The 17,141-nt window shown below is 42.9% G+C and overlaps 1 protein-coding gene across 8 annotated transcripts in view; it reads left to right on the top strand.

Moving 5' to 3' along the window:
• The window catches only part of LOC106569261 (E3 ubiquitin-protein ligase RNF220), a 156,138-nt gene extending 152,189 nt beyond the window's left edge, over nt 1–3,949 (top strand). For all 8 annotated transcript variants that reach the window (XM_045694099.1, XM_045694098.1, XM_014140452.2 and 5 more), the window contains one exon: nt 2,225–3,949. In XM_045694099.1, the coding sequence (XP_045550055.1) occupies nt 2,225–2,296 (72 nt within the window). In that variant the 3' untranslated portion in view covers nt 2,297–3,949. The remainder of the gene's footprint in view (nt 1–2,224) is intronic.
• The last annotated feature ends 13,192 nt before the right edge of the window (nt 3,950–17,141 follow it).

The raw sequence follows: 17,141 nt of genomic DNA, 5'->3' as shown, positions 1-17,141 counted from the left end.
ATAGCTAGCTAAAATTGGTTGCCTTGCAACAAACATCTTGTAAGAAGATATTTGAGAAGTTCATAAGAAAATCATTATATCTTAAGAAATTGTTGAAGAATTGCACTTATGGACTTCTTATTTTTTTCCTTAAGAAACTTTTTAAGTTGCGTAAGAAGTGTCTTGTGATCTGGACCCAATTAGATGGTTCGGTTGGCAGACTGTATGGTTGTGTGACAGCCCTCCCTCCTGCCGTGGCAGCCGCCCGTCTCTCTCTCCACTCTGGGCAGCACCAGCTCGTGTGGCACAGAGAGAGAGAGATGAGACCACACAGCTCACCATGCCCTGCTCTCAGCTCCTGCACCCATTGCCTTTTAATTACACCCTGGACACAGCTTTATAGGAGATGGCAGTGATTCAAAGTGGGAGAGAGCAGAGCAGGAACCTTTGGAACAGGATGATGAGCAGGCTTTGATGCTCCACTGTAGGCCGTCTGTCACTGACGGAGGCATGTGTAGGGATCTATACACTGTGGCTGAATGTGGTTTTATACCCGTTCTGTACTGATGTGGATGTTTTGATCTAAACTCAGCAAAAAAAGAAACGTCCCTTTTTCAGGACCCTGTCTTTCAAAGATACTTTGTAAAAATCCAAATAACTTCACCGATCTTCATTGTAAAGGGTTTAAACACTGTTTCCCATGCTTGTTCAATGAACCATAAACAATTAATGTACCTGTGGAACGGTTGTTAAGACGCTAACAGCTTACAGACGGTAGGCAATTAAGGTCACAGTTATGAAACTTAGGACACAAAAGAGGACTTTCTACTGACTCTGAAAAACACCAAAAGGAAGATGCCCAGTGTCCCTGCTCATCTGCATGAATGAGCCTTAGGCATGCTGCAAGGAGACGTGAGGACTGCAGATGTGGCCAAGGCAATAAATTGCAATGTCCGTACTGTGAGACGTCTAAGACAGCGCTACAGGGAGACAGGACGGACAGCTGATCGTCCTCGCAGTGGCAGACCACGTGTAACAACACCTGCACAGGAGCGGTACATCCAAACATCACACCTGCGGAACAGGTACAGGATGGCAACAACAACTGCCGGAGTTATACCAGGAACGCACAATCCCTCCATCAGTGCTCAGACTGTCCGCAATAGGCTGAGAGAGGCTGGACTGAGGGCTTGTAGGCCTGTTGTAAGGCAGGTCCTCACCAGACATCACTGGCAACAACGTCACCTATGGGCACAAACCCACTGTCGCTGGACCAGACAGGACTGGCAAAAAGTGCTCTTCACTGACGAGTCGCGGCTTTGTCTCACCAGGGGGGGATGGTCGGACTCACGTTTATCGTCGAAGGAATGAGCGTTACACCAAGGCCTGTACTCTGGAGCGGGATCGATTTGTAGGTGGAGGGTCCGTTATGGTCTGGGGCGGTGTCACAGCAGCATCGGACTGAGCTTGTTGTCATTGCAGGCAATCTCAACACTGTGCGTTATAGGGAAGACATCCTCCTCCCTCATGTGGTACCCTTCCTGCAGGCTCACCCTGACATGACCTTCCAGCATGACAATGCCTCCAGCCATACTGCTCGTTCTGTGCGTGATTTCCTGCAAGACAGGAATGTCAGTGTTCTGACATGGCCAGCGAAGAGCCCGAATCTCAATCCCATTGAGCACGTCTGGGACTTGTTGGATCGGAGGGTGAGGGCTAGGGCCATTCCCCCCAGAAATGTCCGGGAACTTGCAGGTGCCTTGGTGGAAGAGTGGGGTAACATCTCACAGCAAGAACTGGCAAATCTGGTGCAGTCCATGAGGAGAAGATGCACTGCAGTACTTAATGCAGCTGGTGGTCACCTCAGATACTAACTGTTACTTTTGATTTTGACCCCCCCCCCCTTTGTTCAGGGACACACTATTCAATTTCTTTGAGTCACAAGTCTGTGGAACTTGTTCAGTTTGTCTCAGTTGTTGAATCTCATGTTCATACAAATATTTATACATGTTAAGTTTGCTGAAAATAAACGCAGTTGACAGTGAGAGGACGTTTATTGCTGAGTTTATTACAGGACCATCTCTGTACTGTCAGTCTAAGTACTGCATACTATTTCACCAGAGGGGTAAAAGGACCGATGCATTCTCTATGCTTTGCTGAAACCCTCAACTCATATTGTGGCCTCAACAATGACATGTTCCTCTCTCTCTCTCTCTCTCTCTATCTCTCTCTCGCTGTCCCACAGGGAAACAAGAAACTGTGCCCTCAATGCAACACCATCACATCGCCAGGAGATCTAAGGCGCGTCTACATGTGAAGAAGACAGCGCCTGCCTTGACCGGCCTACACCTCCAACCCCTCCTCCCTCCATTTGTTCCTCTTTATATTTCCATTTGCTCTCTCAGTATTTGTTTTTGTTGACCTTGCGTGAGCCTGGGTTTGTGAAGCCCCCCTCAGAGCTTAGAGAGATTACTGATGTCTTGAATGACTCTTCAGACCAGGGGAGGACTGACTGATCAACCAACCAACCAAACATTGGGACAGAACCTAACCAAGTAGTTCATTATGACTGAGTGTTCTCAGAATGACTAACCAACCACCCCTCACTGGCTCCCTCCACCCTGCCCTCTAGTGGTGGATGATCTATCCAGTCAGATGCCCTCTAGTGGTGGGTGGTCTAGTCCAGTCAGATACCCTCCATCCTGGCTGACACTTCTGGTTCTGTTTTTTTTGATCCTGTTGCTCCCAGACGACCCAGCTTTACACTGCTGTGTTACTCACTGAGCCCCCCTCCCTTCGCCTCACCATCATCCCTGCGGAGAGGTGTGTTCAGGTGGGAGGAGGTGGTGGTGTAACTCTCTCTGTGTGGAAAACCCCTCTTGGTTCAAGCCATCGGGACAGCCAAGCTAGATATTAAGCTGACCACCGGTAGTCGCACCCTGCTTGAAGACCTGGTAAGGGGGAAAGGAAAACAATCAACTCTTTCAGTGTTCAACCAATGCGACAACCTCAGAACATCCAGGGGATCCTCTTCTTTTCAACCTCCTTTTTTCCCTTCTTCAGTTGTGGTGTTATAGTGAAGTCAACCAAATCCCAAGAATCAGTGCAAGCACATGTATAATAGTCTGTGTATGTTTACAGTGTTGTGTGTAAATGACAGAGGTTACACTTGTATACATATGTACGCACACATACACACACACACACACAAAGTATATATTATTAAATTCCAGTTTTTATTTTGAGTTTTGGTGAGGGGGGAAAAGGAATGATGTTTTAAAAAATTGACAAAAAGAAAGCCCTCTGTATTTTTAAACCAATGTTGTCGTCTTGAGGTTGAAGTTCTATTTCATTGTACAGGAATACATTTAAAGTAATAATAATAATAAACTACTCAATTAGAAATTCAAGGTTTAGATGGTGTACATTTTTCATTAAACTATACAGTAACATCTGTAGAAGAGTTAAACCTAAAGCAAGAAGATAATGTTTATTTTTATTTAGTTTTTTTTAATGGAATGTAAAGATTCAAATGGCTCTAACCATACACTAGGAGAGATGATGGCTTTGAATTTTTACAGAACTGCAACGCTGGCCAAACAGCTGTTTTCAAAATCACAACCTGGAACGCAGTTGAGTTAACCTCCACCTCAGTTCCTGATCATATCACTTTACTAATCACTTTGGTTTTCTGTTTTGTCCTCCTCTCTGATAAAGCCTCATAAAATGCTTCTCCAGAAATGTTTGTGCTACCCAGCAAAGGCTCCAACCTGGCAACTCGTAAAGGCAGGTCCTTCCCATCTGTAAGGGAAAAGAGTGGGCCGCCATTTTGGGTTGACCAACTGATTGCCCAAGCCCAGTGACTGAACACTACCCCACAGCAAGGTGGTGTGCTTTGTATTTGTAAAACTATGTATCCTGTGATGTCTGTATTGATGTATGCTGACAAAAAATAAAGAAATGAAAGGTTTATGACTGAATTCAAACCCCATCGGAAACCCTGCAGATATATTAACACATGTACAGAAAGCTTCCATTTTTTGGGAAGGGGAACAATAGATGAAGACTTTAGCCACAAATGCAATTTTTTTATATTTATTTCAGTCCAGACCTGGTTTCTCTTCATGGACTACTGTTTTCAGAACTGTCTCCAGTTTAGAGCTTATTACATTGGTTTAGGTTTAAGATTCTTTCACCATATCCCTCCATTGTTGATTTAGATGCTATTTTATGGTGACTATTTGAGAATGATCGCTACAATGTAGACATACAGCAGGTTTGTTTTCATAAAAGCAGTACACATCTTTAGTACAGTATTGTTTCTATAAAGGGTATGTTTTGGAGCAGCCTGTTAGAAGGAATGATCACAGGCTCAAAGGATCTGTAGAATTGTTCCACGTTGTTACAAAGTTATTTTCCCAATACCTCTGTTCATACAGTAGATGTATAGGTTTTTGTTATAGTTTCACTTAGCAGTCTCATGTACAGGTAACCATGCATAGGCAAATGAACACTTAAAGCTGTGTTAAGGTATGTGTGGGTCACCTTTGAACCCGTGATAGGATGTTTAAGCTTACTACACCTGTGTGTCAAGACAAGAGCTGTGACTTTTGTGAATCTGCTTCACAACACTGTTGAGAATTAAGGGTTAAGCCCTTCTCTCACTGTGGTTCCTTCAACTGGAGATTTATTTCAACCTGCCCCAAAGATGACAAATTGCACAAGATGATTGTGTCAAATAATTTGTGTCTTTGTATATTCTTGAAAATGGTACGTGTCTTTCCCGTTTGTAAACTACATTTGACATTAATTAAATGATTGTAAATCTGAAAGTTGTCCTCGTGTGCTGCCTGTATTCCAAGAGCCCATCACTCATTGTTCCTTACTCTCTTTAGTTCCTGAATATAAATCTAGTTAAAGGTCCAATGCAGCCGTTTTTATCTCAAATCATTTCTGGATAACAACTATGATTGTTTAAGTAAAACGATTAAAAAAAAACTTCATAGCAAACAGCAATTTCTCAAGAAATAATTTTTCTAGGACAGTCGGAGTGGCCTGAGTGGGGAGAGGAAAACTGAAAACCAGCTGTTATTGGTAGAGCAGTTGTTGGTCTATTATACATCGGGTGGGTCTAATCCTGAATGCTGATTGGTTAAAACCGGCTACCGGCTACCACCGGCTAAAATGCATATTTACTCTGTTCCAACGGACTGCACAATCCACTGTCTCATCAGCCCAGCCAGGCAATATATAAACTTGATCTCCGCTATAAAAAGCATCTGGAAATAATCTCACATTTCTTTTAGACTAACATTATGTTTTCAACAGTGGAGATTTGTATAAACCTTACTGTCTGTCTCTGACATTTGCAACATTGTTTCAATATTCAAATTCGATGTCCAGCTGTCGCATACTAATGAATGTGTCGGGAGTCGGGATGAGACAGACAGGCAGGCAGCTTTTTTTAGCCAGTCAAAATCATGAATCAACATCATTTTTATGCATATTTACAAAGAAATCGAAATTAAGTGCAGCCAGTTTGCAGTCTTTCCTGCTTCAGTTTGAAGTGATTGTGTTAGCTGTGTTGTTGGCTAGCTCCTCTGAACAACAGTGTCCTGACGAGAGAGCACATTTCCTATGCCAGGTGAAATTGCGCCTCATTAGCTCATTGGTATGGATGTATCCAAATAAATGTCACTAGAAAACAACTTAAACAAATACAAATGCAGCTACTTTGTTGTTATTCTGGCTTCACTGTTTGACGTGACTGTAAGTTAGCCGTAGTTGGCTAGCTAGCAAGCAAGGGATAAGAAGTATGGCCAGCCAGTATGGCAATGGAACATTTAGAAGGAGCGACTGGGTCGCGTCCATAGATACAGAACAAAAGATTGAACGACTGGGTTGCGTCTCTGGCAACCGAAAAAACTTTGTCTCGGGCCTTACAACACCTGTGCCAATATATCCTCCAAACACAGGCTTCTTGGGCATTCTTTGGCCCTTCTTTGTGACACTGTGTTAACCTGTTATGGATAGGGGGCAGTATTTTCACGGCCGGATAAAAAACGTACCCGATTTAATTTGATTATTACTCCTGCCCAGAAACTAGAATATGCATATAATTATTAGCTTTGGATAGAAAACACTCCAAAGTTTCTAAAACTGTTTGAATGGTGTCTGTGAGTATAACAGAACTAATTTGGCGGGCCAAAACCTGAGAAGATTCTGTACAGGAAGTACCCTGTCTGACCATTTCTTGGCCTCCTTGATCATCTCTATCCAAAACAGGGGATCTCTGCTGTTACGTGACACTTCCTACGGCTCCCATAGGCTCTCAGAAGGCGGCAAAAAGCTGAATGGTGGCTTTGCAGGCCCTGGCTGAAAAACATTAGCGCATTTTGATAGTGGTCGATCAGAGAACAGAGACTGGAGGCGCGTGCACGAGGCGACTCCATGTTTTTAATTCTTTCTTCTTTGAACGAAAACAACGACTCCCGGTCGGAATATTATCGCTTTTTAACGAGAAAAATAGCATAAAAATTGATTTTAAACAGCGGTTGACATGCTTCGAAGTACGGTAATGGAATATTTAGAATTTTTTTGTCACGAAACGCGTCGGGCGCGTAACCCTTCGTCACCCTTGGATAGTGTCTTGAACGCACGAACAAAACGCCGCTATTTGGATATAACTATGGATTATTTTGAACCAAACCAACATTTGTTATTGAAGTAGAAGTCCTGGAAGTGCATTCTGACGAAGAACAGCAAAGGTAATCAAATTTTTCTTATAGTAAATCTGAGTTTGGTGAGGGTCAAACTTGGTGGGTGTCAAAATAGCTAGCCTGTGATGGCCGGGCTATCTACTCAGAATATTGCAAAATGTGCTTTCACCGAAAAGCTATTTTAAAATCGGACACCTCGATTGCATAAAGGAGTTCTGTATCTATAATTCTTTAAATAATTGTTATGTTTTTTGTGAACGTTTATCGTGAGTAATTTAGTAAATTCACCGGAAGTGTTCGGTGGGAATGCTAGTTCTGAACGTCACATGCTAATGTAAAAAGCTGTTTTTTTATATAAATATGAACTTGATTGAACAAAACATGCATGTATTGTATAACATAATGTCCTAGGCGTGTCATCTGATGAAGATCATCAAAGGTTAGTGCTGCATTTAGCTGTGGTTTTGTTTTTTGTGACATTATATGCTAGCTTGAAAAATGGGTGTCTGATTATTTCTGGCTGGGTACTCTGCTGACATAATCTAATGTTTTGCTTTCGCTGTAAAGCCTTTTTGAAATTGGACAGTGTGGTTAGATAAAGGAGAGTCTTGTCTTTAAAATGGTGTAAAATAGTCATATGTTTGAAAAATGGAAGTTTTGGGATTTTTGAGGAATTTGTAATTCGCGCCACGCCTATCATTGGATATTGGAGCAGGTGTTCCGCTAACGGAACGTCTAGATGTAAGATTAACAAATCTCCAAACGAGCTTCAATGCCATACAACACTCCTTCCGTGGCCTCCAAATGCTAGTTAAACTAAATGCATGCTCTTCAACCGATTGCTGCCCTCACCCGCCTGCCCGACTAGCATCACTACTCTGGACGGTTCTGACTTTGAATATGTAGACAACCACAAATACCTAGGTGTCTGGTTAGACTTTAAACTCTCCTTCCAGATTCACATTAAGCATCTCCAATCCAAAATTAAATCTAGAATCGGCTTCCTATTTCGCAACAAAGCCTCCTTCACTCACGCTGCCAAAATACTCTCGTAAAACTGACTATCCTACCGATCCTTGACTTTGGCGATGCCATTTACAAAATAGCCTCCAACACTCTACTCAGCAAACTGGATGCAGTCTATCACAGTGCCATCCGTTTTGTCACCAAAGCCCCATATACAAACCACCACTGCGACCTGTATGCTCTCGTTGGCTGGCCCTCGCTACATATTCGTCACCAAACCCACTGGATCCAGGTCATTTATAAGTCTTTGCTAGTTAAAGCCCCGCCTTATCCATAGCAACACCCAGCAGGTATATTTCACTGGTCATCCCCGAAGCCAACACCTCCTTTGGCCGCCTTTCCTTCCAGTTCTCTGCTGCCAATGAGAGACTTATATCTCCCTCTCTAACTTTAAGCATCAGCTGTCAGAGCAGCTTATCGATCATTGTACCTGTACACAGCCAATCTGTAAATAGCACACCAAACTACCTCATCCCCATATTGTTATCTTTTTGCTCTTTTGCACCCCAGTATCTCTACTTGCACATCATCATCTGCACATCTATCACTCCAGTGTTAATGCTAAATTGTAATTATTTCGCCTCTATGGCCTATTTATTGCCTTACCTCCCTAATCTTCTACATTTGCACACACTGTACATAGATGTTTCTATTGTGTTATTGACTGTACGTTTGTTTATTGTGCAACTGTGTTGTTTTTGTCGCACTGCTATGCTTTATCTTGGCCAGGTCGCAGTTGTAAATGAAAACTTGTTCTCAACTGGCCTACCTGGTTAAATAAAGGTGAAATAAATAAAAAATCACTTAATTAACTAATTTACCGCCTGGTGATGTTACCAGGCAGGCCAAAACTCCATCCCACCAAACAGGCAGAAATTTCAGGTTGTCTTTTCAATCAGCTCTAACACTGAAAAGGCATTATCCTCATTTTCACAATTTCTCAGTATCATTCCAACCTCAGGAAAATCACGTTTTAAAAGCAGGGGAATGTTTCATATGACATGGAGAGTGATCAGAATGTCTATGTTTTCCCAACAGCCAAGCCAATAGATAGCCATTCATCTAGAATTAAACTAGTCAAAATAGACGTCGCTGGAACTAGCAGCCTCCTTTACCATTTAGAGGCAAAAGGTGTCAATAACTCTGAAGTGTTTCTAACTTCCCAACACTCCCAATGATGGATGCTCTCCAGATGGTGCAGCAGGCAGGCAAGCTGAGGCAGGGGAAAGTGTATGTGCTTGTTCGCTAGAACAATCCAGCCAAGGAACGCTGCCCATTCAGCAGAAACCTGTTAGAGTATTTAGGTGGAAAACTACAAGATGATCACTGAAAGTAATTTTTTTCCCCGCGCCGCCTCTTTGATCCATGGCCAAATCTTGAATTCAACCAACATTACCTTTCCCATGCTGAGGTAAAGAAAGGCCCATCCAGCAGAAAGCAAAACAATCCCCAGAATTGGTGTTATCCGATGCTAATAAAGGAGTGCTAAATGAGTGGGAACGCCAGCAGGGGTTCTAATAAACCTCTTGTGTAACTGAACTTCTCCCTGTACTCCTGCTGAAGGTTCTGGAAACTCTCTAGGGTGAAGCCCCTAGTCTGGATATCAACACTCAATCTCACCCCAACAATTCAGGAGAGGATGAGATGAGGTCCATCAGATTAGGATTGACCAGTGGACGTACATGTGCTTGATCCCCTGAGTGTGAAGTGTGTGGAGGTTAAAGTGGAGAAGGAGTGGCCACTAGCCTGGAGGAGAAGACGGCGGGGTTTGACGGCAGGGGGCCAGATAAAATCAAATCAAATGTTATTTAAATGTGCGTTTAAGGCTTATGGTTAAATGAAAGTTACAGAGCCTGTATCGTTTACCCCCCAGCCCAGCCTGTCAAGAGGTTGTAGGCCAGACACCCAACCAATCCATAACTGGTGCATTAGGAGGGCTGTGACTGAGGGTCGGGTTACGGCTAGGCTTGGAGCCTGAGTGGCTCTGGACCCAGGAAGTGGGGGCCCCAAGTCGAAGCAGATCTATAGAAATTGCTTTTGGAGGTCAAAGCTTGTCCTGATGGGGGAGTATAGAGTGTGGGGGCCATTATTGCTAGTTTACAAACATCTCCACAGACCGATCAATAGGACAGGCCTTCCCTGCTGTGTTCGGTAATTCCTCTATTGCATTGCCCGTCTGTACCAATGGTAATTTACACCTTCATGTGGGAATTTTACTTGGACCCCCTACCCTACCTCCCCCTACTAGCATCCTCCTCTTCCTTCTCTGGCACTCAGCATATTGCTGCTGGTACAACTCATTCAATTAAGAGCCTGCTCTCCACCATGGCCTTTTTACAACATCGATCCAACCCAAGGTGGTTAATCGGAAAGGATTTCGTCAGTCAAGGGATCCCTGTTTGGAGAAAGGGGAAGGGAGAGTGTTTGACATAGGCCATATGGTGTTGTGTACTTTTCTTTTTCTCGCCATGGTGGTGTCAGAGATAACATTTTAGATGAACCATCGTGGATTGGAGGTGCCCTTAGAAAGGGGAATTTGAACCAGTTAAGACTCAATCAGCTGATCATATAGCCAATCTCTCCTATTTACCACCTATCGTTATCCTAAGATTGCTGAGGAAGTTATTGATTGAATTTACTGTATCTTTTACACAGGTGTCCAGGTGTTTTTCATCTCAAAAATCTTCACCTTTTTCAGATATACAAAATCTAAAAATAAAGAAAGAATAAAGAGGAAACCCTAGCTAGCGTGGTTGTAAAGATCTCCAGGGTCCTCTGCCTAGCTAATCCCATAATTACAGTTTCTCCAAATTGCTTTCATATCCATGAATGCTTAAGAGATTGGAGAATGACATTATGTGCATTTAGAGCGGGATGTTTTTCAATAACAAGGCGACTGACTAGGTGAGGTGAAACTGCTTCTGTGTGTATTCATGTACAGGATTACTGTAATCTGCGGTGTGCAATGAGACATTAAGGCAAAGCCACCAGAGAAACTGAAAACCGACATGTGGGAGTGCTCCAAAGTTACCTCCCTAATCTCTCTCTCACAAAGTTGTGGCTGACTTACATTAGCTGCCTCCTAATGTTTTACAGCTATTGTGGTGATTTTAAAAGTGTGCAGTTTGGCTGCCCACACACCCACATCCCACACAGTGTTGATGCCTATTATGAAGTTCTCACACTAGGCTATTATATCCAACACATTCTTGGCATGATATTTTTTCATTGAATTGTATGTAATGTTTGTACTGTAGGCAACCAATATCTACTTAAATGTCCGTTATTCAGCCACCTTGGCATTTACTCTCACTGTCCACATGGGAGCACTAGAAGCAAGACAACGTTTTTTCAAGGAAGCAGTCCATGCCTGTACATTTGGTCAGGTTGTCAATGGTGGAAGTACTGTAGGTGAAAAAAAAAGCTAAACAAATTACCCTTTGAAATCAGAGTGATGAACAGTTAAATAGTAGCTGTTTTGATAATAAACTAATGCAGTAGAAGAGACAGAGATGTGAATTCATTGCACAGAGTAGGTGGGTTCTTCTTCTACTCAACTATCACAGGCATATGATGCTATTGGTGTTTTCACACTTCCTTTTCAATTGTGTTTTACTAAAGTAAGTATACTTTTCAGCCTATGGTAAATGCAATAAAGAAACGATGCATTGCAAGACTTTCCCCTAATAACTTAGGCTACTGCCCAGAGTTCAAGTTATCCATGCCAGGGTGGCGTTATCTTATTTAAACCTGCTGCCTGGCTTGCCACCCCCCACATAGACAGGATCATGAAACCTGTCACCCCAGGCCACCTCCTAGCACCCCCACCGCCACCCAGCAGAGACAGGCTTGAGACAACGAAGGCCTTTGATTGGGCCCTGCAATGAAGGCAGAGATGCTCCCACAATTATCAGAGACATTTCATCTTCTCCCCTCTGTCCCCGGCTTCAACACACCGGCTTTCATCTCCAGTTGGCCCCAGGGGAACACTGACTGTTTTGTGTGTGGTGGTGAGAGAGGGGACGGGGCAGGGGAGAGCGGTGGAGGGGAATGGGAGGGGGTGATCAAGGTTGCTGAGGGACTGCTTCGTACAGGTAGAGGTAGGAGGGAGAGGAAGGGGGAGGGGGGTTCTTACCACAGTATCCAGCTATTTTCCTATCTTGAAAGGGGGAGATGACAAATGGAGATCGGTGATGTTGGGAGGGTGAGGGAGAGAGGGAGAGAGGTCTTGGGGGGGAGGACCCCCCACTTCTGACTGACGTACCTGGCCAACTGTGCATGACATTCAGATGCCAGAGCTCTGCAACAGAGAGAGAGAGAGACTAACACTGGGAAGTCAAGTTCCTACAGTAGTGGCGTTCTAACATTATGACAGCAGTATACTTCAGTTTAACGGCAATGTTTATGTTTCGCAATCAGTCCTCTAAGGTTACAGCAGACAGGATCATAAATGCATATGAAGTAATAGTAATTCCAAGGTAAATATGTTGCTTAGTCTAATGTAAACAGTCAAAGCAATTAGCTAAGCCAGTTCCCTCTAAGCCAGTGGTCACCAACCGGTCGATCTCCAAGCCATTTCTATTCGATCACCAAACATTTCTCTAAAAAACCCAACGATAAAGCCTTGCATTCCTATTTTTTATTTGTTTGTGCTGTTGGCGGTAGTTGCACTTCATTCAGCAGCCCTAGTGCATGTGTCTGAAAGTAGAAATCTGCCTACCCGGCAGGCCCAGAGAGCAAATCAAGTGTAAAAAAGAAGACTTGAATGCACAGCAAAGAAGATAAATGTGAGATTTCAACACTTTTAAAACCATGACTAGAGAGAGACTCAACGAATACACCAAAAGAGATGTTGTTTTATGAGTAAGTTCATGTTTAAGTTGCTATCCAGCCATGTCAACACTTTGTTCAACAGTTTTATAAGCCATACAATGTGTGTTCTCCCTACTTCCATTCACGCTACAACCAGGACTGCAGCTGCAATGAATGAGTGTAGCAAAGTGTTCCCATAATCTTGTGTTGTTATTATTAGCGACGTGTGTCTTTTTTAATATTGAGGAATATTTCACTTTATCTGCTCATATGAATAACAACATGAATTGGTGAATGAGGCAGAAATAATGCAGTGCGACCATCAGCTGGATGACTGTGTCACCATTTCTCAGCGATGAGAGGGAGAGAGGAGGGACGGTGAGTCGGGTGAGAGGCAGCCTCACCGCTGCTCCCTCCCTCCCCTCAGACTGACCATCAGATGCAGGCCATCAGTCCAGTAAAAAGCTGTGCCTCACAAGTAATACAACAAATGATATATTACCAGTGTGATCAAACCTAAAATATAATTTCAAATTGGTCTGAGAAGAACAACATTGGCAGGGCAATTCAAGCATAGCCAATATGCAGTGATAATGTATTCGGCCTATAGCCTACTTCACAGACCCCATTGCTACAGAACTGTTTTTAATTGGTTAATGTTGCATGGGCCTACATTTTTTAAGTCAGGTTTAAAAAACAGCTGAGCGGTAGATGACTGTAGAGAAGCACCACTACACATTCTGTAAGGGCAGACATGTTGACTGTAGGCTAATTCTCAGCTAGACCTGTTGTTTCTGAATGGAAGGTACATTTGCAACACCAGTATGTTGCTACTCTTTCCTTAAGTCGCTGCATGAAGTCTCAATGGGATATTACCCAGTAATTGGAAGGTAATACCTCTAATTGACAGTACTAATCCGTGTGATAAGTCTGCCACTGGGACATGAGTTGGTTTAAAGGGAAGTGTCTTGCAAGTGGGCTATTGTTGAGGTTTTTACAAGGCACAGTAAACGTTGCACTTATACCACAACACACAGGAACACAATGCATGGTTAAGAAGGACTTAGGTTTTAAAAGTATGATAAGTCCACTACAACGTGTTGACAGAGTTCTACAATGTTGTTTGTTTGGCTAGAAAACACAGTGCGCCGGCTTTGCGCCAGCTCAATGCTAATGTTAGCGTGAACAAGCACCAACTTCAGTGCAGAGTTGTCTGAGAGCCACATTAAGTCCAGAGTCTGTCTAGGGACAATTGCGAAGTTGATGATGTAGTGCACTGTGTATAGATGTGTTAACAAAAAGTATAGGCTTAGCCTTAGCCAGCTCTGAACTGCTGCAAAAGGTCTTGAGATGCTGAAGAAAGGTTAAAACACCAGTGCCAAGTAATTGCCCTATCTATCTCAACATTGTACTTTTCTACATTTATATTTCTACTTAGAGTAATTTGGTTTATTACACTAACTACCTCAGGTAGTGATGTCTCTGCCATACCCGAGTCCCAGGCTCAGCTGGTGCTGTCTGTCAGTAGCCGGAAAGGGGCCCCCTCTCAGGGTTATGAGGGACCCCAGCTATGGGTAAAATAGTATGCTAGGGAAACAAGCTGTTCAGGGCTATTCACACGCACAGTCACCAGAATTGGGCCAAAATATTTTTGCCACCTTTCATGATTACCTATACCACAAACAATGATCCATGATGATTCAGAGCATGTCTCAAACTCATTCCACGGAGGGTTTTCACTCCTCCCTTGTACTGGATTGATGAATTTAAGATGACTAATTAGTGAAGAACTCTCCTCACCTGGTTGTCTAGGTTTTAATTGAAAAGAAAAACCAAAAACCCGCAGACACTAGACCCTCCAAGGAATTTGTTGGACACCCCTGAATTTTTACCATGGGTCTGTTTGAACTCAGATGGTTGACCCTTCACCTCTAGGTCAGTAGAATGATTGACAGCCCATGTATAGAAGCACCACTACTGAATCCACTTGACAGGCCAGATTGATAAAAGAGGAAGGGGAGTCCTCACTGAGTTGTCCTCTGTTATCTCCAGGATGACAACACACTAATCCTTCCAGTCAATATGAAACCAGTGGGACACAAGGGGTACACTGTTGACTCTTCCTAGTGCTTTATCCCCATAGGGGGCTACTGTTATCTGATGCATAGTCATAGGGATAGACTGACACAATTGGTACCCTGGTGCTTATACCTCTATCTCTGCTACATGTTATTTTCTCTTGACGTTATGCAAATATAAAAGACTGTACCTGGTTATTCAGTGGCTTACTGTTTAACATCATAGGAAACAATGTAAGTGATGTTTTGGTTAATGGGGAGTTGTGAGGGAAAGAATGCCTGAAATCCCTCATAATCGACATGCCTATAAAAGCCGCTGGAGGACAATAGAAACAAATGAAGGTTATACAATTCCTGGCTGCTGCATTGCATGTTTGCATGATGGTTAAAATACCTTTACTAAAATGCAAATGTTGGTTTTGAGTTAAAATATTAATCGATGTTGTTTTATGATAATTCAATGAGTTCAGTGGGTTTGGTTGTCAGCTGGCATGCTGTACATGCCTCTGGGTTTTGCACTTAGGGACAGAGGCTATGGCTTTTTATCAGAGCATGAAACTGTACATTAGACATGTAATAACAGCTGAAAGACAGCAAGTCCAAAGTCTGGCCATATGAGTCATTTAACTAATCTTGGCTTCCTCATCCTTTCTTGTCTGTCTGGTCTGGTCTGGTCTGGTCTGGTCTGGTCTGGTCTGGTCTGTCTGTCTGTCTGTCTGTCTGGTCTGGTCTGGTCTGTCTGGTCTGTCTGTCTGGTCTGGTCTGTCTGCCATCATGCATCCACTGTAGTGGGATACACGAGGGGGAGGGGTACCTCTATATTGTCTCTACTTCCAGCTATCGCTCACATTGAATAGGACAGAAACGATTGCCTGAGGCACACTTGGATGGGACTGTCCTCACCTGTGCAAACAGAAGCAGGCAGTATGGAGAGACCGGTTTTAAGTCCACCATGGATTCGATCCCTCATCAACCACACGTGATCATGTCTGACTAGGCCTGAAACCACCAGGAAACCAGGATCCCCCAAATAATATATTTTCCTGTTTCAGAGGCTTAAAAACTCAAATACCTCCTTTGATGAATGAACTTCTGAAGTCCCCTTTCGGTAGATCTACTGTAGCACTGTAGAGGCAGATGAGGATGATGATACGCATAGAGGTTATTGTGAAGAGAAGTCCTCCACTTAACAATGTGAGAGAGGGATATAGGATATTTGTGTGTTGCCAAATGCAGTATAATGTATGTTGAAGTTGTACTGTACTTTATACACATGTAACAAACAGAAGAGTAAGAATCATTCTGTTATCAAAGGAAATGCCAAAAGGTACTGTAAGCTTTTAAACAAACATGAATAACTTCATGCAAATAGCATGCTAAGACTAATGTTATCATCTTGAGAGTGACATCTTTGTCATCATTTTTTTGCTAATCTTTTTTGTTTTTCAAATATTGATTTTGAAATGGTTTTGCTTTCATTTTTCCTCTTCTCCAGTATGTAAATCAAACTCATTAGACAGGAGCAGGGCATTTCTCCTACTATGTGTGAATTTATTTTGTAATTTTCAGTTACTGTCAATGTGACTTACCTGTGACGAATGCTTACATCTTTTGTGACTTTTTTGTTTGACATGCTCTTGAAAATGCTGCGTAAGAATGCTTTCAATAGTGTAAAATCCTCCAATTTTAAGTCATAAAGGGTTTTGTTGCACAAAGTAAGTCTAATTTGTGTGTCTGTCTTCTTCCCTTCCCCCAGATCTTTCTTTTTGTGGTGAAAAAGGGATTTGATGGTGCTGGACAATGAGTGTGCGATTTAGAGATTTCCTGTTTGAGAGTGTCATATGATTTGTCCTAAGGCAGTGCTGTTTCAGAAGCCTTTGTGTCCCGGTCGGAACAGTGGAAACCAGACGTCCCAATGGTTATTTATGTCACCTATTGAATACAGGGATGCAAAGGCATTGTGGTGTGATTTATACAGGTACTGCTGGCTCCTATGACCTCTACTTGACGTGTGAACAGTCTATTTTATATGGCTCTCTTCTACACACGATCTCTCTGAGGAAAATTGCACATTGAGCAGACAATAGCTTTTATCTGGTTTGATAATGGAGGGGTTTCAAACGGCTGTTTCTTTTTCTACTGTGATTTTAGACACATTGAGGTTAAGTTACATCAGACAGATAACTGAGACTAAAGCTAATTCTCTATTAAATCCCTTCCATTCAAAATGAGACATTTTGTTTGTGAAAAGTTGAATTACAGCAACCAGGGTATTTTAAAATGGAATTAAACATAAACCACTGACATTTCACATGGCGCAGTCTGCATGGAGGAACAGTACATTTTAGATGGATTGCCTTTTCGGGGGCTTGAGCATTATGTTATGGAACTCAGGCATTCTGTTAACTTCCTCCATGTCAACACAGAGACTCTTGCTTGAGGAGTTCAGACATGGCAGCAGGTAAACGGAGGTGACAGATAGTAAGGAATCAACACCAGGAAAGGTCAGAGATGGATTCTGGGCTTC

This window comes from Salmo salar, chromosome ssa14 (genome assembly GCF_905237065.1).
Source record: "Salmo salar chromosome ssa14, Ssal_v3.1, whole genome shotgun sequence".
Classification (NCBI taxonomy): Eukaryota; Metazoa; Chordata; class Actinopteri; order Salmoniformes; family Salmonidae; genus Salmo; species Salmo salar.
Note: the sequence above shows the minus strand (reverse complement) of the source record. Positions and strands in the feature narration are given on the sequence as shown.